A 27,864-nucleotide genomic window follows, 5' to 3' on the forward strand; every position below is an offset into this window, starting at 1 on the left:
AGAGCTGTATAGTAACGAAGTAGAACTACTTCACCACTGTACTTAAATGTACTAAAATGCTGTATCTGTACTTTACTGGAGTATTTTTTTTCCTTCTACTACGTCCACTTGTAAAATATAATAACACAAATGGCACACCAGCTTGGCCTAGCTAAGTAGCTAGCTACCTGTGGTTCCTCACATGCTGCGTTGTTCACCTAGCAGCTAGCTAACGTTAACTAGCTGTCCCTGGTTGACCCGGGCCATTGTCACCACGCTATTACAAAGCTGTGATGTAGAGGCAAATAACCGTTCACACACACACAATTAAGCTAACAATCGTGGCTTTGTACTTTTTAAGGGGAAGCCGAATGAAACCAACAATCAAACTACTTCACTACTTTAGTACTAAAATGCTGTATCTGTACTTTACTGCAGTATTTTTTCGCTCTCCTACTTCCACTTGTAAAATATAATAACACAAATGGCACACTACCTCGAGCTGTCAGTAAGCGCTACAGCTAAGTAGCTAGCTACCCACAGTTTCTGACATGCTGCGTTGTTCACCTAGCAGCTAGCTAACGTCAACCAGCTGTCCCTGGTTGACCCGGGACATTGTCAAATAACCGTAGTTATTAGTAGAGGCAAATAACCGTTCACACACACAAATAAGCTAACAATCGTGGCTTTGGACTTTTTGAGGGGAACCCAAAGTATAATAACGAAGTATAACTACTTCACTACTGTAGTTAAATGTACTAAAATGCTGCATCTGTACTTTACTGGTGTATTTGAAAAAAATGTACAATACACAAATGGCACACCAGCTTGAGCAATCAGTAAGCACTTGCTAAGTAGCTAGCTGCCCGCGGTTCCTGACATACTGCGTGTTCACCTAGCAGCCAGCTAACGTTAACTATCATAACATGATATTGAAACTTTTGACTGCTGTCTTTAATAACTACACAACGTGATACTTTTACTTTCGGTACTTCGGTACGAGTAGTACATTTTAAAATAAAGTATGTGCAAAAATGTTGAATACTTTAAAGAACACCTCAACTCAAGTATATATGCACAGGTGTTGTGTGGACTCCAGGAAGAATAGAATGTGGCTATGGCCCCAGCTAATTTATTCCCAATAAATCAAATCAAAACTTCTACTGATGAGTACTTTTACTCAAGTCTTGGTATCTAGTACTAAACAAATATAAACCAGGGGTCTGAACCCTGGACTTTTTCACCATTACTCTGTACATTATATAAAATAATCAACAATTATCTAGTGATCCACTTTGTGCAGCTCTTAGAAGTTATTTCATTCAATTAGAAACCTCAATGTACTTCTTGAGTAAATACTATATACGTCTGTTTCTTTGTACCTTTAGTAAAATGTTTGAGTACTTCGTCAGCCGTGCTTGCCAGGAGCTAAAAATGAAACCCATATGACCGATGCTCAAACAGAGTATTTATGGTCTGCTACCTCTGTTGTTACTGCTGAGTGGAAAGCGCTGCGGCACAGCAGGTGGGCGGTGAATAACTGCACCGTTTAGAAAAAAAAAAAGCTTAATATTCGAGAGCTAGTACTCGTACTCGTACTCACCGTCTCTTCTGTTGAGCTTGGCGTTGTAAGCGGCATATCTGACCGAGGACTGAGAGGAGCTCTGGAAGGACGAGTGGGCCAACGCCGAGGCGAGCGGACCGTTGCAGTTGTCTGTGGAAGGGAAGAGACAGTGGACAATGTTAGAGGCCATTACCCTTCGGGAACATTTGGAATTGCTTTTTGGGCGCTCGATTGTTTCAAAAATGCAAAAAAAACGCCGATCGCCTGGATTCGTTTCGGCGAAAACATGTTGATTCAAGGTGCACAGTTTACCTGTTGGCCGAGGAGTTCTGAAGCGAGAAATGGGTGGGGGGGGGGGGGGGGGAGAACATAACCGGGTCCGCCTGCACTTACCCACTTCTCAGATGCCTCAAACAGTCTATTAACCCGTGCGGTGACCCCTGCAGAGCACACAGCAACGACGCCGCGACTCCTTTTGTAGAGTATGTGTGTGTGTTCTATTTAATCCCGCGCGCCGTGAGATTACATCACGTTCCAACAACGGACGGGCCCAGAGCAGATTAAGACTCCGGTCATCTCAAGCTGTCAGCCTCATCTTCAACAACATCCTCTTTCTTTTTCAACCCCCCCTTAGTCAAGTGCAGAGCCGCATTACGGCCTCGATATCTGGGAAGGTAATGAAAACTGGCACAAGCCTGATTACAATTATCCCTGCACTCTCTCCATCAGCGTTGCAGCTCGTTTCGCATGAGTGTCAGAGGTGGGTTTTTTTTGTGTTTGTGAACGCCACTCCAGTTTGAGTCTGGATGAATTCTGAGCACATCTGGAGTGGAAATTGGCCATCCATCTGGGCGCGACAAGAGCACAGCAGAACTGACAGCACAGAACTGCCTTTTTCCCCCCCCCCTCTCCCCTTCTTCTTCTTCTTCTTTCCCGAATGACCTGATTTGACTGCTCTCAGATTGCTTGCCAAGAGATTTTTCTAATCCTGATTTCGAGTGTGACTAAAGTGGATCGAGCCGTTTTTTTGTCCGAGACGCAAATTACGGCTGAGTCGCGGGAAAAAAAAACGAGAACATTGGACATTGGAAGGAAGCGGCGTTATTACGCAAAGCGCAGCACTCTTAATCCGTCAAAAGTCTCCCAGATTGCCCGTTTGATCGTTCCCTCTCATCTGACTTCCAATCTTTAACCCGTCCCTTCTTTCTCTGCTGCGTCGCCTCACATTTGCGCTCGATTCCTTCACATACAACAAATGGGACCTTGACGGTTAAAACCACTGACAACATCTCGGCGCACCGCATGTTTCCAAATTGACAGGCGAACCCGCGACCGTCTGTAACCAGAGAGGAAGTTTCTCCTCGCGCAAAAAAAGCGTGCATCTCACACACTCTGTTGTTATTTACAGACTTGATTAGTAATGTCTGGCTGTCAGTCAGGAAGACGTGGATGGATGGATAGATGGATGTCTGCGAGTCTCAGGGGGCGTGAAACCCCAAAACGGTCCCACGCGACCGTATCTCCGACGGCGTTGTCGTGTTGACGATTGCTTCCAAAACCCCCCCCCCCCTCCCCCCCCCACGATCAAAGTAATTGGCAGTTAATCTGCAGTCATAATCTTGACATTGCTAACCGTCCGCTGTGACTGACACCCGATCGCTATTAAGGCTTAAATGGGCGTTTATGCTTACGCATTAGCATTAGCAGAGCGTTTAGTTTCAGCTGACTGCGTTCAGCCTGTTTTGGGGAGCCTAACCGGGACAGCAGCAGGACACAACTGGGACAACATGAATGGGGACAGCAGAGAGAGCTACTAAAAAGCTAAAAAAAAAAAAGGATTATAAATATCTTAAGTGGTTTAGCACGCTGCTAGGCATTTACCGATTATCCTTTGATGTTTACGGAGGGGAACTGGAGATAATGGCAGGTAATAAATAAGCGTGATGTTGATGCAATCGCGTCGCGAGCCCGGGGGGAAAACGTGAACGCTAAATATTTTCTAGCACTATTATATCTACCTATATTCATCGTAGCTATCAAAGGAATCAAAGATCCTAAGGTGCCATAACAGCAAAGGTCCTTGATAGCATATATTCATAAATACGTTTAAGAGCAAAATGCTTGAGGCAGACACTTAACTCCTTTAACTGTTCACATATTAATCATTTCAACTAAATCGGAAAAAAATAAATGAACTCAACAACAAGACATCACACAAATCAAAGTTAAATCGAAAGTTGAATTAGCTTCTTGTGGCTAATGCATTAGCACACATGTTCTTCACGGCACAGTAGTTTATCCGGTTGGTATTTGATGAAATGAAATGTAGTTTCTTTGCTCGTCTCCCCAATTGACAGCAAAAACAGTGCATGAATCACATTGAGGATCTGGCGAAGATACTTTGTGGATTCAAAACAAACAAACGAATGTTGATGTCGACAACAGCGAGTCGTCTCCTCTGACATTTCTTTGACATTCGGAGCATATTTACAGATGTTGTTAGCGCACACCGCACTCAATCCAATAAGAATGAACATGCCATGGTCATCCATGTGTATCTACGCCTTTAGTACCGAATCCCTGTTATTGCTGGTCTTTTCATGGGATTTAATATTGCAAGTCGTATCCTTTCATGTTTCTTTTTTTCTTCTTCGCCAATACCCTTGTACTATTTACGGTCCTTTTCATTTCGAAAAATTTTCATTTGATTTCGAGCACATGACAAATCCGAGAGGAGAAGCGAAAGCAGGTTTTCATTTCAGCAGTGATCCTTGAAACGTTCTATTGGTTATTGTTAGCTTTTCAGCGTTGAGAGTGGAATCGACTCAGACATACTGTACATGCAGCCCCCCCCCCACCCCCCTCCCTTCTTTTTCCAATGCGCTCCTCTGCTCATTAGCTGCCAAACACGAGTGCACAGAACAGGTGCTCTTTCAAAAAGAAATCAATTATTAGAACAAAGGGCCTGTTGTACGAGTCTGGCCTTAGACAGGCTGCATCTCAATCTCATTTGAGAAGGACTTTGCATCTGTAAAGGGTGAAGTGACCTCGTGGATAGAGCCACGCACAATCAAACCGACGATATACGGATGACGCGATTCAGGAGATGGGAAAACGTGTAAACAATGCTGCTTGTTGGGGGGGGTTTTCTACCAGCGATGGCTCTATAGACTGAAGTAGTTTGAAATGGATTTGTACAAAAGCTGTTAGATGATGTTTCTCTGTCGTTATCAAGTCAAACCGACCTCGAGAGAACCAGGAGAATTAAAAAAAGTCCCTGTTTGTGATTGGTTTTCCTGTTTTAGGAGATTCTGAAGTTGGCCAAAATGGCGTCCTGGACAGACGTGTCTGCCGAGTTTAATCTGAGAATTTTAATCTGACTTTAATCTCAGAATTGTGATTCCGATTTCAATCTCAGAATACTGTCTTTAACTCAGAATTTTTATTCTGACTTTCATCTCGGATTTCTGACTTGATTTTAATCTCAGAATTCTGCCTTTAATCTGAAAATATCTATTCTGATTTTATCTCTGAATTCTTATTTGACTTTAATCTCAGATTTCTGACTTTAATTTCAGGTTTCTGACTTGACTTTAATCTCAGAATTCTGACTTTAATCTGAAAATATCTATTCTGACTTTAGCTCTGAATTCTTATTTGACTTTAATCTCAGAATTCTGACTTTAATCCGAGAATTTATCCTGACTTCAATCTCAGATTTCTGACTTGATTTTAATCTCAGATGTCTGACTTTAATTTGGAATTCTGATTTGACTTTAATCTAAGAATTCTGACTTTAATCTGAAAATATATATTCTGATTTTAATTTCAGAATTGACTTTAATCTAAATTTCTGACTTTAATCACAGAATTCTGACTTTATTCTTTAAAATACATATTCTGACTTTATCTCAGAATTCTTATTTGACTTTAATCTGAGAATTTTTATCCTGACTTTAATCTCAGATTTGTGACTTGATTTTAATCTCAGAATTCATGCAGGTTTTTATTTTACTCTTGCGCACATATCTTCCATTGAAAGAGCACAGATTTTTAAATACATCATATCAAAAATATAATCTGTAGTATACAGTATAATGCTACAACACATTAACTGAATTTGATGCATTTTAATCCATTAAACTACTGCACATGATGTTTTTTTCTCAGCACTACTGCATAGAGTACATGATCACAGTATATGCAATAAACACATCCCCCGTGAGCCACTGTGCAGAAGAAATACTCGTACTTTAAACTTTAAACTTTAACTACATCACCCTGAACTAAAAACCGGATCAATTATGAATGGATCACCTCAACTAGTAACGGAGAGCCTTTCACGATATTGATGCTTTTATCCAAGGAAAAGGATTTAAATGTTTTCCTTCCACCGCTTTTTTACAACTCATGAATAAAAGAAAAATAGGTGTTTATATATAGGTCATGTTCAGGGAATTTTGAACAGCTTTTTGAAATATTTCTTTACAGGGTTACCAGTGGTTTAAATGACTTCTTCTTCTTCTTTTTTTTTTTCAAGCTCTACTTTTTAATATTTCAAAGCGCTGAAGTCAAAGAGAATGAGATGTGAAAATGGGATCTTTGAAAGCTGGAATATGTCTGTCTGTGCACATCTACTCAAGAGCTGAAAGAGTAAAACCTTTCGCAAAGAGTCGTCCGTGTTTTTTGTTTTTTTTTCCCTCCGACTTTGTTAATGTAGTTGTTTTTACTGTGTGCAGAAAAAAACAAAGAAAAAGCACAAAGGCCAAGACGTAGAAACAGCAAATAGAGAAAAATATTACTCATACTCTGGAAAAAGAAGGGGGTGATGGTGATGGTGGAGGTAGTGGAGGTGTCGATCTAGCACTAAATAAAAGTCTGAAACAAAACAACATGGGGTAAATTATGATTGGCAGTTACGAGTTACTGCGACTGTTTTCATGTGGCTCTGGTTCTTATTTGACACACAGTTCGAGCTAAACGGTTCCCACATCAGCCGCGCTGTTTTGCTCTCCGTACGCGGCAAAACAAGTTAAGCAGTAAACGTTAACGCCGTCGTCGGCTAATGAATTATGATTCGACTATTTTGATAAAGTGGGAATGGCATATTAGGAATGGAAAGAAATGTGTCACTTAGATCATTATCTCACTAACTCAACAACATTTAGCTATATAAAGGCGTGTTGATTGATTCCTTCATAAGAGGGACACATATGGCACCTATAGAACAGTGATAAACCCCACTTCAGTCAACACAGACCACAGCATCGATAATATCAAAGGTTACAGTGATAGTATCCAGTAACAGAGCAGCCTCAGACCCCTGTGTGGCACCGATAAAGCCTCATGCGATACCTCGCGGACTTAGCGGCTCAGTGACCTCTGCTCGCCGATAGCCTGCGTGGGAGCTGAGGTATTGGCTGACAATTAGTACCAAGCGCCGGCCGAATTCAAGGAAGCGCACATCGATACGAGTGATTGAGGAACACTGTGTGGGATACTGTAACACTTCATTTCTCTGAACACTGCATAATAATCTAAAGGGACCTTACTCCACAGCCATTTACAGGCAGGATGTTCCACCGGGCCACATATCGACGGGCTACACATCTCATCTGCCGAGCATTAATTATTCAGCTCCCTCATTCAGGAACGTAGTGAAACAGGATTTGTGTTAATTTTCCGACGGCTTATGGGATTACTGGAAGCATTTTACACAACTGCTTGGTAAAGATATGGCAATAATGAGATAACATCAGATCGGGGGGGGGGGGGGGGGGGGTGGGGTAACAGTGAGAGCACTGCCGTGGTAATTACAAAGGTCGTGAAATGCATATTGAGTGATGTACTCGGTACTGTGCAAAAGTTTCAGGGCAACGCCAGCTTTGTTGTATTTTCTGTCTGCCAGATTCTGCGATAATTGGCATTTGGCGAGCTGTCAATGAGTTTAACTCACGCAACATGTGTATGTGATAGTCAAGCATGTCTTGAATAAACCTGGCGTAATAGACAGCAGATATTTCTTTAAATTAAATAGTACCAATACCAATCAGCCAATCGAGCAACCAACCTTCAAACCAACTAACGAGCCAATTTATTAACCAATCGACAAGCCGACCAATGAACCAACCTATTTACCTTCCAATCAGCCATTCAACAAACCAACTGATAATAATAACCATTCAAAACTAACCAACCAAACGAACCACCCAACTAAATTGAACTGAATGACCAATCAAGCAACTAACCTACCTACCTTCCTTCCGAACCCATTAGCCATTCAACCAACCAACTAATAATAAAAACCAATAAATACTAACCGACCCAACAACCATCCAAGCACCCAACCAATCAGCCAGCCAACTAAACAACCAACTGATTTACCTACCTACCTACCTACCTACCTACCTACCTACCTACCTACCTACCTACCTACCTACCTACCTACCTACCTACCTACCTACCTACCTACCTACCTACCTACCTACCTACCTACCTACCTACCAGCCAACCAAGGAACCAACCAACCAAATGCCCAACCAATCAGCCATTCAACCAACCAACCGATAATAATAACCAATTAATACTAACCAACCAACCAAACAAACAAACCACCCAACTAAACAACCTACTAATTTACCTATCTACCAACCAACCAACCAAGCAACTAACCTAGGTACCTTCTTAACCCGTCAGCCATTCAACCAACCAACTAATAATAATAACCAATAAATAATAACCAAACAAAATACCAACCAAGCACCCGACCAATCAGCCAGCCAGTCAACTAAACAACCTACTAATTTTCTAACCTCCCTACCTACCTACCAGCCAACCAAATGACCAACCAAGCACCCAACCAATTAACCAATCAAGCAACCGACTAATAATAATAGCCAATAAATACCAACCAACCAAACGAACAACCACCAAACACCAGGCATCTAAACCACCTACTAATTTAACTACCTAACAACCAATGCCAATCATCTATCTATCTATCTATCTATCTATCTATCTATCTATCTATCTATCTATCTATCTATCTATCTATCTATCTATCTATCTATCTATCTATCTATCTATCTATCTATCAGGGATCCTCTTCAGAGAGAGAGAGAGAGAGTTATTGTCATGCAGTGCTTCATGCAGATAACAAAAAAAAAGTGTCTTCTTACAAACTTTGTCTCAAAGGATTGTGGGTTCATGGTGAGAGGTAATTTCACACCTGTGCGCTGCATAGAATGTGGCCATTAAAGACAAGACACATTTATAGATAGGATGCCTGTGTCACTGTGCCGTGCCCTCAGTCTGCTCTGAAATATTTACTGCCGCGACGTCCCTGCTGCTGCTGCTGCTGCTGTAACAGGCCGAACGAGTCCGACAGTGACACACTATAGGTATAAAAGCATATTTACGCACCGTATGGATATAGGCTGCTTGTTAAAACCTCCAAACTAAGTTGGTTCGGGGACTCTGGACATTGCTGGTCGACTGAATTAGGAGGTTCACATACATGGGAAATATCCTCAGCTGTAGGTATTTGCGCAAACCTGTGCCAATTTGACAGAATCTGTACTCTGCTGGGAAAACTAGCATGGATCAGCATAGACCAGCATAGTGTCCATGTTGTTCTATGTTGATTTTGTGCTTGTGGACCAGCATATAGTAGCATAATGATGGTGGTGGACCAGCATGGACCAGTATAAACCAGTATAGACCAGCATATACGACCACAATAGGCCAGTATAGGCCAGTATAGACCAGCATAGACCAGTATAGACCAGCATAGACCAGAATAGGCAAGAATATAACAGTATAGACCAGCATAGACCAGAAAAGGTAAGAATATACCAGTATAGACCAGCATAGACCAGAATAGACCAGCATTGACCAGAATAGGCGAGAACATACCAGTATAGACCAGCATAGTATAGCTGTATACCAATATAGACTACCATCATGATGGTGGTGATCAGCATGGACCAGTATAAACCACAATAGACCAGAGCAGGCCAGAATAAACAACAATAGACCAGAATAGGCCTGCATAGACCAGTATAGACCAGCATAGACTAGTATAATGATGGTGGTGGACCAGCATAGACCAGTATAGACCAGAATAGACCGGTATAGACTAGTATAATGATGGTGGTGGACCAGCATGAACCAGTATAGACAAGAATAGACCAGCATTGCCCAGAATAGGCAAGAATATACCAGTATAGACCATCATAGACTAGTATAGACCAGCATAGACTAGTATAATGATGGTGGTGGACCAGCATAGACCAGTATAGACCCTAATAGACCATAATAGACCATACCAGGCCAGAATAGACCAGCATAGACTGGTATAGACCAGTATAGACCATAATAGACCATAATAGACCAGACCAGGCCAGAATAGACCAGTAAAGACCAGCATAGGCCGGTATAGACCAGTACAGACTAGTATAATGATGGTGGTGGACCAGCATGAACCAGTATAGACCAGTATAGACCACAATAGACCACAATAGGCCAGAATAAACGAGCCTAGACCAGCATAATGATGTTAGGGGACCAGCATAGACCAACAAAACTCAACAGAATGCTGGTCTATACTATTTGTTGGCTGCTAATCTACTAATACAGCATTTAGGTCATACTATTTAAAGGTCCATTGTGTACAATTAGTGAGAGTGAGAGACTTCAGAGTGTATCTGACTGAGGTGTTCCCATAGTTACGCCAATGAAAACTACTCATGTTTGTACCTGGATTACTAAGTCATGGATTTAAACTAAAAGGCTGTAAATTAGACGCCATATCCTGTGTTAGCGCTAGTCTAGAATAATCCGTTAGCGCCCCCTCTCCTAATTAGGGTCATTTTTCCTGCTCGGCCTCTCCTGTCAGTACTGTGTGAACGCAGCAGCAGCAGCAGCAGCAGCTCCGCCGGTAACAAAGCCGTCATTAACCGTTAGCCAATAGCGTCTCGTTTGTCTCGTTTGGCGATTTTCTGCGGGTAAAAAAAATAAAAAAACGTAGACCAACAGGCTGGAGAGAAGCAGGAGATAACACGGCTTCTTTGAACAGCCTTGAGCTAACCAATGAAAGAATACACTATATATATATATATATATATATATATATATATATGTACACACTAATAGACTGTAATTATTGCAATATGGAGTCATTTTCTTCAACAGCATGACACAAAAAAAAACTTCATTACAATCTCCATGCTCGGTGCCAACACATTATTTCGGGAATTAAACGTGTTACCTCCTGTTATCGCTCATTTTTAAACAAGTGTTTGAATATTTTGATTACATATGTGTTATATTGGATATTAAAGCAATAATTAGTGATTATCTGATAACATATGTCTGTTATATTGCATATTAAAGCAATAATGAGTGATTTTCTGATTAAATATGTCTGTTATATTGCATATTAAAGCAATAATTAGTGAATTTCTGATGATATATTTGTTATATTGGACATTAAAGCAATAATTAGTGATTTTCTGATTACATATGTCTGTTATATTGGATATTAAAGCAATAATTTGTGATTTTCTAATCATATATATTTGTTATATTGGATATTAAAGCAATGATGAGTGATTTTCTGATCATATATATTTGTTATATTGCATATTAAAGCAATAATTAGTGATTTTCTGATTACATATGTGTGTTATAATGGACATTAAAGCAATAATTAGTGAATTTCTGATTACATATGTGTGTTATATTGGATATTTAAGCAATAATGAGTGATTTTCTAATCAATCTGAGCTGCAAATCGTCTCTCTAGCCGTTTCAAAACCCCAAATGTTACCATCTTCAGGTTCTAAAATGATGATTTTTTTCCGTCTCGGGAAGAGACGATTGACATTTTTGACAATTTTCTGATATTCCCTGGTGGCAAACGTCCTTCAAGATATAATGACAGTCAGGTATCGTCCATCATCTCCCACGATCTTTCGGCCACACAAATCGTCTCCTAGAGCTTTATCTAGAATATTTATGGATATATACGGACATGTTTGGATAAGGCGCAGAAAGCTGGAAACACCTCGGTTATTTTAAAGTTTAAGTAAAGCGTGGTTCATCCGATGACTACATCCACTATCAAAGGACTCGGCTACGTGATTGCAGCCAATAACTTAATGGAGCCATCGCCCGGGAAAAACGCGGCGAGGAGATAAAAAGCATTGATTTCTTAACTGTTAATATTTAGACCAGTGCACAAACCCACAGGCTTTTCTTTGCCCAGATTCACTGCCTTCTGTGCTGCAAGTGCACGACTTTGATTAGAGACGCTGCTGCTGGACTGTTTTCTTTGTGTGTGTGTGTGTGTGTTTTTTCCCGAAATTAGATTATTCTCTGGGTCACAGTTATACATAAACCATATCGAGCGCGGCTTCATTCATCCATCGCCGCCAGAGCTGCGAAGCAACACCTCCAGATTACAAGCATCGTTGTTGTTTTATTCCCTTCTTCTTCTTCCTCTCTTTGTCTTTGCTGCTGCTTTTTTTTTTTTTGTGTTCTATAATATACATAAATACAACGTAATCAATATCAAATCATAAGAGCGTGAAAAAAACCCCCGCGCCCGTTTCAACAGATAATTACAATAATAACTTGTGATATACGGAATATGAAATCCAGGACCGCAAGAAGCAGTGTTTGTGTGTGTTCTCTCCCCCCCCCGACCCCCGTCCTTCTTGATTTAGCGCAGTTAGTTCATTCCGCGGCTTTTTTTTGCCTCATTTTTCATCACTGTAACGTGTCCCTCGTGGATTATTTCATCCATCTTATTGGCGCAGTCAATAGAAAGTGGGTGTTGATAATCCTTTCAAAAAAAAAAAACCCCCCCTCTCTGCCAGTAACACGGAGAATAAATAGGAGGATGAAACTTTCAGACTCCACAGCCATTTCGAAGGCATATTCATTGCAGGGCTATGGATCGTCGTCGCTGTGTGACCAATGCAGCTGGAGATGGAAAGACCTTCACTGGCGCCATATTCATCACAATGGATTTTTTTCTTCTTCTACCCATCGCTCCCCGGAGAACGGGCAGAAATTATTCCTCTAAATAGTCTTATATCGCGTGTCCGTCGTGTTCTTTTCTCGTTTGTTTTACGATCAAAAAAGCATTTTTTTCCAAAATCGGACACTGACAACACAATAAAGGATTGTGCATTTTCTACCCTGCTTGAATTCTGATTACAGTGCAATAAAAACCATGTTATATTCAGGTATTATTGATAGATTTGGCTAAAAAAATATCATCAATATCATGTAACTATGATAACTCACAATAACAGTGACTTAGTACAGTGTTTGCACATGAAAATACTGCACAAAATACTGGATTTATGCAGTAAAATACTGTTAAATCACAATAATATGGCATAACTCTAAACGGAGAGTAAAAGCAACTGGGATTTTTTGCCAAATCATAGCAATAAACTCGAATTGCTGTAAAGTAATGGTAAATTATAGTATTTATACATGAAAATAGAGTAAAAATACTGGATTTATGAAGTCAAAATACTGCTAAATCACAATAATATGGCATGACGCTGAAGGGAGAGTAAAAACAACTGGGATTTTTTGCCAAATCACAGCAATAAACTGGAATTACTGTGACGTGACGCTAAAATACAGTATTTATACATGAAAATACTGTCAATATACTAGATTTATGAAGTATAATACTGCTAAATCACTATAATATGTCATAACGCTGAAGGGAGAATAATAACAGTGACCTTTTGCTGAGTCACAACTATAAATTGGAATTACTGTGAAGTTACCATAAAATGCAGTATTTATACGTGAAAATACTATAAAGTTGGATACAAAATACTGGATTTATAACGTAAAAATACAGCTAAATCACAATAATATGGTGTAACTCTGAAGGGAGAGTAAAAACAACGGGTAATTTTTGCTGAATCACGGCAATAAACTGGAAATACCGTGAATTGATGGTAAAATACAGTATTTATACATGAAAATACAGTTAAATATACTGGATTTATGAAGTTAAAATACTGCTAAATCACAATATGGTATAACTCTGAAGGGAGAGTAAAAAACAACAGGATTTTTTTGCAGAGTCACGTCTATAAATTGTAATTACTGTGAAGTTAGCATAAAATACAGTATTTATACATGAACAAAATCACAGTAATATATGGCGTAACTGTGAAGTTACAGAAAACATCCAATAATGCACAGTAATTACAGCATCAAATAACAGTAATACAGCGATTTACTGTAAATACACAGTCATTTGCTGTAAAAGTTACGAGTAGCTTTTTTACAGTGTACGATATTGAGGATAGTGAGACAAATACTATAAATGCTATGAACAGGCACCAAATCTGAACACAAAAGTATGAAAAATGAAGTAAATGCACGTAAAAACATGACAGTTTCGTTCCGCGGCGTGCAGATGACACGTCCGTATTTTGCGACGTAAAATTAAACGCAACTGTAATTTACCGAAACGCTCCCGAACGACCGTGCACAGACGCCGTGACACCCTCCCTCAAAGGAATCAATAGGACCGGATGAGAAGAAACAACAACAACGTGCTCTCACGATGAGGTGATATGAAAACTGTGAGTCTCTTGTGCACCGAAACGCTGCATTAACTCATTTTTTTAAGCAAAAAAACCCCCCAAAAAACCCCTGTCACAGTCGTTCCTTTGCTGCAGTGCTCCTGTGTGCAAATTCACCTTTGATGGAGACTTCAACCAAAAAATAAAAAACCCACAACACAGCAAAGTACTGTAGTGCTATAAGAGACTAGACTGCAGTCGTAGACAATTTAATTATGCTGGTTTTCATATTTAAATCTTCTATTAGTGCTCATTTAACTGCTCCCACTGTATTTTGCCGTTTTTCCTGTTTCGTTGCTGTTGTTGTTGTTGTTGTTGTTGTTGTCTTGGCGAGAGAGAAAGACAGAGAGAGTTTTAAAGCTTAAGGAATTATGAGAGTAAATTCTTTAAGCTCTTCCCTCCTCCCTGAAATAAAAACCCGTGCCATAATTGCAAAACTGACACGAAAGAGAAAGAGTAATAACCTGCATGTGATACAAATCACTTCCTGCACGCCATCGTGGACCAAGAGTGGGATTAAGGAAGGAGCATAATCTTTATCTCTCTCTCTATATATGTACTGTCATTACAATGTCATATGACAAGTAACAGCACAGTGTCTTTAGATTCAGTTTAAGCCGTATATATACATTATTAGAAAAAACGTGCACAGTTACATAAAGACGCATTGTGGTTCGCGAACGTCCAAACGTTACATTAGCTACGGTAGCAGCTAGCCGCCGTGTTATCGCTGCTGCTCGACAGATTCTGCCGTGGGAATAAAGACCAATGATAGTTTCTTTGCTGGCAGATAAACGGCAAAAGAGGTGGAAACCGTTGCAACCGACATGCACTAGAGTATCCGCTTTTTTTTTTTTTTTTTTTTAGTTGTTAAAGGGGAAACAGACTTTATTGTGCTGTCCCTAGTGGCTCCTGTTTGGTCACACAGCAAGAAGCAGGACACGGAAAAGTCACACCTACTTAACTTAAACGTCTTCACTCACTCGCTCATCTACGACCGCCGCTTTAGCCTCCACATGAGGGTTGCCGGTGACAACTGGTAGGTACGGTCAATTTAGAGCATCGGTTGGTAAAAGTGCGGCCCCCCGAGCCAATGGCGGCCTGCAGAAACATTTCTGGCGGCCCGCAATGAATTAAATAAATTTGCAGGTTTTTGGACTGTTGAAGGAAACCGGAAAACCTGGAGAAAACCCTTGTTTTCGAACCCAGGTCTTCTTACTGCAACACTTAAAGTAGTTTTGTAACTACGCTAACTGTTAGCTTAGTTTAGGCGGAAAATACACGCCCAAACCTTCCTTTTGTCCAAAAAAAACTAACCCAGGTTCAGTCAGTATAGACAGAATAAACTTTCACAACATCATAAATTAGCTTTCTGTAGACTTAGAATTAGCCTTTTTACGGTGTACGTAAAAGGCAAACGGGTTAGCTTTTTAGCTTCGACAGCAGCCATAGTTCGTTTCCCACTTCTTCTCAGAAGCTTTTGTGAGAAAATGCGGGAAAAAAACAAAAACAACAATAAACCAACAGAAGAGAAAGATTAGTCCTCTCTTTGTTGCATTCTACAGTCCCACCATTAGATGTCACTAATTCTTACACACTGGAACTTTAAGCAACTCAAAAATTGGGGTTTTAATCACATAATTATCCAACGGTTGACTCGACCGGCTTCAAACTTGTTAAACAGCTTACTCAAGGCGCCAGCAAGTGCCGTGCCAACTTTGACATCGTGTGGGTAAGAAATGCTCGCGATATTGGTATAAATGTGAAGCTATACGGTCTAAACAAGCCCGTTTAATCATGTTTTGATCATTTAACGACATAACGATCACATAATTGAAAGAAAAACATGTGTGCCATCTCTCTATTCAAACATATAACGCGATTGTGATTTGTTGTCTGGACGACGACGACGACGACGACGAAGAAAACCCTTAGAAAGAGACAAAAAAAACCCACAAAAACATGTCCGTTTCCCCAGAGGCTATTTAATCTTCAGGCGATAGATGATAGGCCTCCAAGATTAGCAGCCATTAGCCGGGAAACAGACCAAGCAGTCCTCAAGTACAGATATCTTTCAAGGGAGAGAACAGGATTCTTCTTCTTCTTCCTCCTCGGATTATAAAAACTACAACAACAAACAACGCTTCAACGAGAGGAGGATGCAAACGTCGGCGAGGAACGGCGCGATCCGATTGCTAATCAGATCTCGGGTTCGAGCGCGTGACACGCGTATTAACGGCAGGTGCGAACGCAATTAGGCGTGTGTAAATTAAAAGCGGCGAAGAAGTTGATCGTACGTTTCGAACGTGAGAAGGGCGGCGGGGCGGCGTTCTGCCTCATTTAGCTTCTGATAAATCCATCACGCCCACCTTTTGGATGCGCATTGGCGGTCGGCGGCGTTCCTTGACTGGCTTTCTCCGCATTCATTAGCAATGAATGAATCGGGAATGAGTGGATCTGCAGCTGTATCTCACACACACACACACACACACACACACACACACACACACACACACACACACACAGAGAGAGTCAGCTCTGCCAGTTCTGCTCAAGTGGATTCCAGGTGCTTCAAGATGGGAAATAATTAGCCGTGAAGTATCCGCCCGCTGAGCTGACGCGACGCGACGAAAATTTTTAAGTAAATACATGTGGGTGTGTGCGTTTCGACACCTCGAGGGGACGAAACAGATTCCGGCTCATAAAAGATGGATATCTGGCGCGGGGCGCGTTCTCCTACCTGCTGTGCGGAGACTCGTTTGTAATTGTACCAATATTCCCTCCAAGCGGACCGCCGTTGTCGAGAGGGGTCGTATTAGCCCGGTAATGAAAGCCTCTCCGAGAAAAAATGCTGGCTTAACAGAAAAAACGCTGTGGACAAAGCCGGGGCAGACCATATATGAAAAAAAAAAAAAGAAGTGAAGGTGAAGCAGATTATGTGAACAATGTCATTAAAGGCCTGTGGTTTCAAGGCAAAGCAGCAGGGGGCGGGGGGTATTAAACACGAATCCCAAAGGTATGATTTCCGGCCAATTCCGACATTTTTTCTCCCCCGTGTTAAAGTGATGGTACAAGTTAGCATGGCATTAGAAACATACACATACCGACACCCCGACTCACACATATACTTAATAATACTATTTCTGATGCAAAATTAATGTATTAGTATAAGTGCCGTCAACGTCAACGGCGTTTAACAGCGTCAGCGCTAACGACGCGCGCGACGTCGCGTTTACGTGACTCCCCGTTTGTTAAAACGAGTCTCTAAAGTAACGCTAAACTTTAAAAACAGAGGCGCACATACGCAGTAACACAGGTTACGCCGTACATTATTTGTAGCGCCGCTCTTTCCACCGCTCCAGTTCCACTGTAGGTTCGCTAACGGCGCTAAAAGGAGCCAATGCAGCTAAACGGAGCTAACTGGTAAACTGGTGCCTGGACGCCGGTGTCGCGGCACGTAAACTTCGTCGTCGTCGTGCGCGTCTTTTTTTCCGGTCGGTCGTCATAGAAACGTGTTGTATTTTAAATTACATCAATAATAGTGGGGACAACTGGAATTAAAATTCGTACCAGGAGCCGTTTTGGGGCCACTGCCATTCATGGGCTCGGGCCCTAATATGCGTATTCATATATATGTAATTGAATGTTGTATATGATACATTAAATAATGGGATAATTATGACCAAATGTGTTATTATTACTGTCATAAAAATCATTGCTACACACTGTGTTTAAAAGACGGTGAGGTCACCATGTTTTCATTATAACAATATGTTAAATGGGGGGGCCGCATGTAATCGATTGGGGGGGGCCGCCAGTTTGAGACCCCTGCTTTAAACCGACACAAAGATGCATTAATGCAACACGTCACTGTGGGTCACGACGCAGGCGACTGGTGAGAAGGATAAACGGCCTCTAGCTCCCTGGGACTAGTTTATGTGCAGTGACAGAGCGGGAGTTTTACACTCTTTGCTGTGAGAAAATGTGTTGTGACACACTCTCAAAAACACACACACACACACACACACACACACACACACACACACACACACACACACACACACACACACACACACACACACACACACACACACACACACACACACACATAACGTATTAAAATTAATAAGTGTCTGAATGAATTTGAATCCCCCCCCCTTACATACACTACTATATCAATGTTTAATACTTAAACACGGCAAGTACACGCGGCAAATAGTGAATTATTTAGACTCTGCGTGGCCTCTGTGAGCACATTTTTGAGTTCATTTCCATTTCAGTAAACAAAAATGTTGTTATAATCTCGGGTTCAGAATGCAACTTAAATCTTGGCAAAGAGCCTTTGAACGACTCAATGTTCCGAGCCAAAGCAAAGGAAGTCGTAAGTCGCCCTTTTTTTTTTGGGTTTTTATTTGGCAGATTTCTAAAAGGATATATTGTTTTATTTGTTCAGCAGAAACTCCCACGAATAAGTCTCTAGCACGGGGGCAAAGCAATTAACACAGCGTTATCACCCACGTTTTGACTAGTTTCACAGCTAGGCTCGATATCATGAGCAGAAGCTAGCAAAAACAAAAAAAAACTATGTCAAAAAGAGAAATTTGTGAAAGAACTGATGTGTTTCAAGATAGTAAAAGACACACCGCAGTTAGCAGAGCTTTTAATGCAAAATAAAACTCACGGAATTGGAGTTATATGGAGGCAAACTCAACCAAAACAACGCTAAGCTAACACAACAAAACAAGTCAGATCTCAAAAGGTATTTGAGGCAACTAGGTGATAAATACTGTGATTAAACATGTATTAAACTAGTTAATGTTAGCGTAATGAACTTAATTGATTACTAAAGTGTTTAAACTGACAGTACACTGAAAAAAACTGTGGAAAATCGTTAAAAGACGACAAATGCTAACACCTAAATTCCTTCAAACATAAAGTAAAGGATATGTCTTGATATCACCTGATAACTTACATGTAAGTTTGAAGAAACTTTATTAATTTGGATGTTTTACACAGTTTTACACAGTAGCTTAGCTCTTAGCTTAATTTTATTATTTTGAGTAGGGGCACTTTTCACAAGATGCTAGGTTTTTTTTTTTTGCACTGCGACTCTAATGTTTATTTCTAGAGTTTTTATATTTATGGTTAAACAAGAAAAAAAAATGTTTTTGCCAATATTTATAGTTTTATTCACTGACTTCATCATAGCAGGAAACTGGAAATGCTAATGCTTAAAGGATAATCTAAATATACGAGTTGGAAAAATGTGTAACACGAGTCCAGTTATTTTAGTGTTATTTTAATAAAGACTAAATATTTAATCACAACGATCTTTTATTTACTGAGGATGTTCATCATTTTGAGTTTAATAATTAAGTAATATCCTTATATGGGTAGGGAGAGTGAAGTAATGTTTTTAGGTGGTTCTTGTTTGTAAAATGCTGATTTTCTACCAGTTTCATTCCCTGTAATTTTTGCCTCTATGTTCATTTTATGAGATAACGTCAAAAAAACGGTCTCGCGTGTCGTCACCGGATCCACCGATCGATCGCGGGGGGGTGGGAGGAGTGGGTTCTAATGCCACGGTCTATCTTCGGCCTCCATTTAGCATCTTCCAATGGCGACGTCCTGCGCGATAAGGATCCTTGTCACAAAACCACCGCGTTTCAAACACGACTCCGAGGTCGAGGAGAGAGAGCGACCGTCGCGATCGCGTCGACAAAAAAACGTGGAGCGTTTGAGCCCGAACGTGGAACTCGTCCAACCGGCCATTGATAATCCATAGCACTTATCCTTTTGAGGGTCACGGGGGAGCTGAAGATGATCCGACTTGACATTGGGTAAAAAAAAAAAAAAAAAACCCTCTGGAACAGACAGAAACAAACACATGCAGAGACAGACGAACACTTTTAGAGACGACTGCTATTGATCGAACTCCAATTCGCACGTCTTTGAACGGTGAAGGGGGATAAAAACAAACCCATGTACTTGGAGAAAACCCATAATAGACATGACGCAACGGTTTTACGTCAATTATCTTGATTAAAATAATAGTGACGCGAACGATCGATGAGCGATTAGGGCGACCATCTTTTAAGCGAACGTGTAATAATAACGATAAATTACAGCACTGTTTGTTGTTAACTTTGACGATCGTAAACTCTTTATGCGGCAAATTGACTAATTGACAAATGTTATTGGGAACTTTCAGAGGAAAAAAAAACCTCTTTAAACTGCTCTGCTCTCTTTAGAGACAGCGGTAAAAGACACCACAACAGATATTTCAATAAACGTTAGTATGACCCAACTGTGTAATCCAAACCTGTAATTGGTTTTACGGGTTTACAAAAAAACCTGGAAATTATGATGTTTTTTTGTCCTACAAACCAAAACTTCAGCTCAGTTTTCACACTTTGTTCGCTCAATCGTTCGAGCAAAGAAACCAGAAAACTCAAACCGATTAATCATCAATTATCAAAATAGTTGACGCTTAATTCGGTAATCGATATAACTGAATAATCGACAGTGTTTTTCAGTCTTACGCTGTATGTCGAGAGGAGATTGAAAGACCGGACGGACAAAGATGTTGGCATTGAATAACAACAGTTATCTCTAGTTCAGATTATCCCTGTGATGGAGACTCGCCAATATTAAATAATCTACTTTTTTTTATTATCCCATCCTTGACATAATGTGGCAATTTCGGCTTTGGTATCGCGTTGCGTCGTTTTTCCGTTAGCAACTGCCGTGATGCAGTTGTATTCGGTGCAACTGAATCATCTGAATGGGGCTGGGGGCGAAATGGCCTCAATCAATCAATATCACGATATATATTGAGCAGTTCACCTTGATGACGATAAACGAACGATAAGTTCGAAGTTGCTAAATGACGCCATCGCGTAATTTGCATGATTGACCGTTTGCCTGATATAAGCATGTGCGCCTTGACACAGATATCAGTACTGACGCATATCAAACACACGTATAGTATGTTGCGACTACACATGCTTTACACGTCGTAAATTTCGCTAACGATGCATTTTCGATATATATCGCCCAGCCCTACTTTAGAATCAGTTCATCAAAAAAAAAGATTTGTTCAAAAAGAATCGTTCAGAATAGTGAAATGTGACTACGCAAGTCGTTGTAGTCGTATTTCACCAATGCTGTCGCCTTTAGCTAAATGTTGGAGATTAACAAATCTTTTTTACGGATTTTTAAGTCTTTTTTTAACGGAATCTACATTTGATTTACTGTGTTTGGGACGTCGCAGCTCGTCATCGACGGCCTCACGACGTCACTTTTGTAACTCGGGCGAGTATTTGGAGCCTGGCCAGAGCGGGAGCTAAAAAATAGCACCAGGTACGATGACTAATGGAAAAGCGAAGAAAAACAAAGTCAAGGCGAGTCATGCCAGGACCGTATCATGGAAAAAGCGCCGATACGGGGGGGGTTTAGAACATGCAAACTCAACACATGTACACCTCAGTGGAGGTTACCCACCTACGCAGCCGTTTCCTCCCGTTTCCCCGCATGAACAAACCAATTAGCGAGAGATTAAATGCGCTTATGCATCAGTCGCGGGAGGAAAAAAAACGCTTCTCCATCTCTGTTTGCTAACCCCTATAGCAATTACTGTAAAATACCCACGTGGATACAGTATCAATTTAACTCCTGCTGCATGACGACGGACTAAAGTGCTGACGCATCCCACACTCTGTGTGTGTGTGTGTGTGTGTGTGTCGTCGACGTCGTCGTCATGGCACAAAAAAGCGCAAAAGCAACCCGCCGCACAAACCAACCATGACACATCTGCCCCACGAACCAACCCTCCCTCCTCCTCCTCATCCTCCTTTTGTTCCTCGGTGATAAATATGAGAGCGGCTTTTTTTTTGACCTCCAGCGGCATCTCACCATTTCATCCCCGGCGCAGCGTGTCAGAGCCGATCACGGCGCACATTTGAGAAAACCGCGGGGACGTGTCATAAATGAGTAATGCGCCCGTCAGTTTAGCTCAGTCGCTCACCTTAACATAAAGTGCTTAAGCCGCGCGACACGAGCCCCCGGGTGTCACTCGTGCTCCTCGGAGAGCGGCGATAGAGATAAACAGATCCGGGGGGGGGGGGGGGGGGGGGATCGGTTGGTCCGGTCCGGTATATATTGATTTAACGACTTTTTTGGAAATAAAAAAAAAAACATGTTTGGAACAAACGTAGGAACTCTTTCCAAATCGGTCACAGAAAGATAATTAAAAATTGATTTTTTTTGAAAGTTCGGGAAAGTTTTTTTTCTATCGCTTTTGTGATATTCATTGTATTTCTTCTCCATTCATTCGCTGCCGAGCTGTATTTAAAATAGTAATACGATAATAATAATAATAATAATAATAGGTTTGTTTTCCAATCCGCTTCATTCATAGAGTTGTGCTTGAGCCGGGACAATTTTTTTATATACGATATAAGAAAAATGTGAAAGGTCAGGGTTGGATTTTTATGGTTCTTGTGTTTTTTTTTTGCACCACCAACCCCATAAGAATTTATTGGGTTTGTTTTTCTAAAACTGCATCCTCTGGTCTCCCTCTATCTCTCTCTTACAATAGAACTTCAGCAGAAAAATGGGGTAAAAAATAAAGAATCAGTTTGAGTTTTACTACTTTACGTTATTTTTTACGTAAAAGAACAACAACTTACAATAGTTTTAACAAGCGAGATTTTATTTTAAAACCACTCTAACCAACCTGAAAGTTGAGATTCCAATATTGTGAAACTCCGTATTATTATAGGCATAAAATGTTCATGTGTTGTGAGCAAATGCGCTAATTTTAGGTTTTTTAAACACATGAAGGATGTTTGAAGTCATCAATTCACCACCATTTAATCAAGCAACTCTTACATAGGTTTTGTTGAAAATACCTGAAGTGCAGCTCAAGTAAATCATTTAGAACTCGTTTTTATTCCGCTCGAGTGCGTGTGTGTGTGCGTAAACAACGCATACGTTTCTGCACTTAGCGCTCTCCTTTGATGCGAGGCTAACTCGTTTACAGCTTTAAGACGAAGCTTTTTTAAATGACTTTCATATGCGATAATTGTTCCGATATAGTGAGGCCAATAAAATTTGAATGTACAGATATTAAGTGAGCCCCTTCTTCTTCTGATTCTTCTTCTTCTGTGGAACGTAAATCATTTTAAATCAAAGTCCCGTTTTTTTTAATGATTTTTGTCTACAAGTGGAATTTAGATTTCAGAACACACACACACTCACGCAGACACACGACTAATCTCCAAGTGCTGTGTAGTTTTCTTCAAGGTGAAGCGCGGCCGGCATCCAAGGACATGTGGGGGCATTACTCAGGAGCAGGTGGGAGCAAAACAAAACATATAAAACTGTCAGAGTCCTCCAACCTGGTCTGGGTAATAAAAGCAGCTTCACAGACTTCACCACCACCTCCTCCTCCTCCTCCTCCTCTGCTGCTGTAGTATGTCGTATGTCTTTGTACCTGATGAACCCGTCACGTTATCCTAAGGTGAACCCAAGACGCGCGGAACACCCTTTTTGGCCGACGACGATTTTTTTTGATGCCATCGCTCGACGGCCATCGCGGCAAGGAAGCTACAGCAACAACTCGTTTCCTATGGATGCGTCGTCCCGATCTGATTGGGTTGCAGCCAATACAGGTGCTTTTTTTCATCCACTGTTGGTCACGCCTCCCAAAAGTGGGCGGCCACTCCATCCCGTCCAGACTCTTACTCAATCTTGAAAGCGATTCAGATGGGATAGGATGGGTAATCCTAACCCCAACCCTAATCCTAACATGGTTAAAAAGTGGGCGGCGACTACATCCTGTCCAAACTCTTACTCAATCTTGAAAGCGATTCTGATGGGTTAGGATGGGTAACCCTAACCCCAACCCTAATCCTAACCCTAATGTGGTTAAAAAGTGGGCGGCGACTACATCCTGTCCAGACTCTTACTCAATCTTGAAAGAGATTCAGATGGGTTAGGATGGGTAACCCTAATCCTAACCCCAACCCCAACCCTAACGTGGTTAAAAAGTGGGCGGCGACTACATCTTGTCCAGACTCTTACTCAATCTTGAAAGCGATTCTGATGGGTTAGCATGGGTAACCGTAATCCTAACCCCAACCCGGACCCCAACCCCAACCCTAACGTGGTTAAAAAGTGGGCGGCGACTACATCCTGTCCAGACTCTTACTCAATCTTGAAAGCGATTCTGAGGGGTTAGGATGGGTAACACTAATCCTTACCCTAACCCCAACCCCAACCCCAACCCTAACATGGTTAAAAAGTGGGCGGCGACTACATCCTGTCCAAACTCTTACTCAATCTTGAAAGCGATTCTGATGGGTTAGCATGGGTAACCCTAATCCTAACCCCAACCCCAACCCCAACGTGGTTAAAAAGTGGGCGGCGACTACATCCTGTCCAAACTCTTACTCAATCTTGAAAGCGATTGAGATGGGTTAGATTGGGTAATCCTAACCCCAACCCTAACCCTAACCCTAATGTGGTTAAAAAGTGGGCGGTGACTACATCCTGTCCAGACCTCTTACTCCATCTTGAAAGAGATTCAGATGGGTTAGGTTGGGTAATCCTAACCCCAACCCCAACCCCAACCCCAACGTGGTTAAAAAGTGGGCGGCGACTACATCCTGTCCAGACTCTTACTCAATCTTGAAAGCGATTCTGATGGGTTAGGTTGGGTAATCCTAACCCCAACCCTAATGTGGTTAAAAAGTGGGCGGCGACTACATCCTGTCCAGACTCTTACTCAATCTTGAAAGCGATTCTGAGGGGTTAGGATGGGTAACACTAATCCTTACCCTAACCCCAACCCCAACCCCAACCCTAACATGGTTAAAAAGTGGGCGGCGACTACATCCTGTCCAAACTCTTACTCAATCTTGAAAGCGATTCTGATGGGTTAGCATGGGTAACCCTAATCCTAACCCCAACCCCAACCCCAACGTGGTTAAAAAGTGGGCGGCGACTACATCCTGTCCAAACTCTTACTCAATCTTGAAAGCGATTGAGATGGGTTAGATTGGGTAATCCTAACCCCAACCCTAACCCTAACCCTAATGTGGTTAAAAAGTGGGCGGTGACTACATCCTGTCCAGACCTCTTACTCCATCTTGAAAGAGATTCAGATGGGTTAGGTTGGGTAATCCTAACCCCAACCCCAACCCCAACCCCAACGTGGTTAAAAAGTGGGCGGCGACTACATCCTGTCCAGACTCTTACTCAATCTTGAAAGCGATTCAGATGGGTTAGGATGGGTAATCCTAACCCCAACCCCAACCCTAATGTGGTTAAAAAGTGGGCGGCAACTACATCCTGTCCAGACTCTTACTCAATCTTGAAAGAGATTCAGATGGGTTAGGATGGGTAACCCTAATCCTAACCCTAATCCTAACCCCAACCCTAACGTGAGCCAGGCGAGTTCATCCACTTAACCTAGAAGTTGCTCATGCTAATGGGAGACGCTAACAGCTATAAGGAGGTAAACTCCGCGACAAAGTTCCTTACGCATCCCCCACACTGATTTAAAAATGTGCACAAATTTCAGCCGACAAAGAGTTAAAATCCCTCCGTGGCGGTCTGAGCTCTCAGAGGGCTCGCGTTACTATAACCACAGTGTGTTTCTCTCTTCAACCCCTTTTTAAAGCCATTCTCTTTCATACGCTGCGGCATCACATCACATCACAGAGACCGTAAATGAAACCAATTACGCTTATAGAGAAAAGCCACACACACACACACACACACACACACGCGTTATACCGTCCCTTTCACGGAATGCCAACGCGGCGGAGCGAGATCGTCAGATGGAATCTGACGTTTACTGTAAAAAAAAAAAAAAAAGGCCTCACTCGGGGAGCCCTGTTTACAAGGTCCGACCAGCTGCCGCTCGCCGCTGCTTATAAATCCACAAATGTCCCTCTGTCTGTCCTTGGATTCACTGGTGTGGGGCTGTTTCTGAGGAAACCAGGAAGTGCAACCAGGCCCCAAACTACCAACCCCCCCCCCCCGAAAAAAACTGTTATGATGATGTACTTGTGCTGTGATGTCACTGATGATGTCACGGCAGTTAAAAAAAAACAAACATATTTTTTTGTTGGTTTTATAGCAGCAACAGGCACATTTTTTTGGGGGGAACATTTTGAACCAAAACTAGCGGTGATTTTCGATATACGAAGGCTAATGATGTTCGTGCTCGTTTTTTTAGAAAGACTCTTATTTTGAAGTAGTATTATGCAGTATTATTATTACAGCATTATGATTAGTATTACGAGGTCAATAAGAGTCCCGTAGATGTATGCATGTTGTGTTTTAGTACAAGTACATGATTTGCACTCACTTATGTATCAATAATGATATTATAAATACATATTTTACGATGGAAAAACAACATTGAATATAACAAATGCGACCTTTATACCAAGATATTTTATACGTCCTCACCCAAAACCACCCTGACTGATCAATAACTGATTATTCCACTGCCGCACGTGCATCAATGGAGCATGAATGAATCCGGTATATGGCTTCACGTTTGGAAACTGTAAATAAACGCACGTAGCGGGCGTTTTTTTTTTTTTTTTTTTTTGCATTTGCACGTCTTAGAGGAATCGACCTGCGTAAAAGAGCAGCAGCAGCAGCAGCAGCAGCAGCCGCCTGCACAGTTCATCTGTGGCCAGTCAGCAGTTTCTCCTCATCCTCCTCCTCATCATCATCATCATCAACAGCAGCTCCAAACACTCTTATACCAAAAAAAAATAAAAACACACACACACACACAACATACAGTGTCAGGTGTGTGTGTGTGTGTGCGCCTGACAGGAGCGCGCGCTCTCCAGACTGCACCTGTCTGCGCGTGAAGAGGAATGAACCTGTTTGCTTGACCTTCACTGCGAGTCTGGAGCGCGGGGGGGTGTGTGTGGGGGGGGGGGGGGGGGGGACACATCAAGTTGACCATCTGTACTACTGACACCAGAGCGCACACACACACACACACACACACAAACTTCAACACACGCAGCAAAAAAAGCGCAGCTTCAAAAAATAGTCAAGATGCGTCTTCTCCATCTCCATCATCATCATCAGGAGCAGCAGCATCAGCACCACCGGGGATAAAAAAAAAAAAAGCTCGCATTCTGCGTCCACTTTGGGGAGGAAACAGCACCAGCATCAGCATCAGCACCAGCATCAGCACCAGCGCTCATGGCTCACAGGTGAGCCCGCTTCAGGCGCACACATACTCACAGTGAGTGGCGGCGGACGCTCCGCTACAGACGCTCGGAGTGCACACGGAGACCACGAGCAGCAGCAAAAACATCTTCCCAGGCGTGGTGTGCTTTATCCGGCGCTTTTCCGCGGAGAAACCCGGAGAGACGACGGAGAGGAGCGAGACGCGCGGCTTTTAATCCCTTCCCGGTGCTCCTCCAGCGCGGAGGCATAGAAGGAGACTGAAGTGGCAGACTCCCTGTTTCCTTTTCCCCTTTCCTTTCCTTTCCTTCCTCCCTCGCTTGCTTGCTTCCACGACGACACTCCCTTTACTGTGAACCACAGCCTCTCTCTCACTCTCTCTCCATCCCTCCCTCTAACTCTATCTCCCTCTCTCTCCTTCTCTCTCTCTCTGTCTTTATTGGAAGAACAAGAGCACAGTGATGCCCA

At 41.8% G+C, this 27,864-nt stretch overlaps 1 protein-coding gene across 1 annotated transcript in view; it reads right to left on the reverse strand.

The window, feature by feature from the left end:
• Positions 1-27,526, reverse strand: part of cntnap5a (contactin associated protein family member 5a) — a gene marked incomplete at both ends in the record, with an annotated part of 138,333 nt that extends 110,807 nt beyond the window's left edge. Inside the window, 2 exons of the mRNA XM_083903183.1 lie at positions 1,583-1,693; positions 27,454-27,526. Coding sequence (XP_083759309.1) covers positions 1,583-1,693; positions 27,454-27,526 — 184 coding nt within the window. The remainder of the gene's footprint in view (positions 1-1,582; positions 1,694-27,453) is intronic.
• Positions 27,527-27,864: the final 338 nt, after the last annotated feature.

The sequence above is a fragment of the Microchirus variegatus genome, assembly GCF_963457635.1.
Source record: "Microchirus variegatus genome assembly, chromosome: 16".
NCBI classification, from domain to species: domain Eukaryota; kingdom Metazoa; phylum Chordata; class Actinopteri; order Pleuronectiformes; family Soleidae; genus Microchirus; species Microchirus variegatus.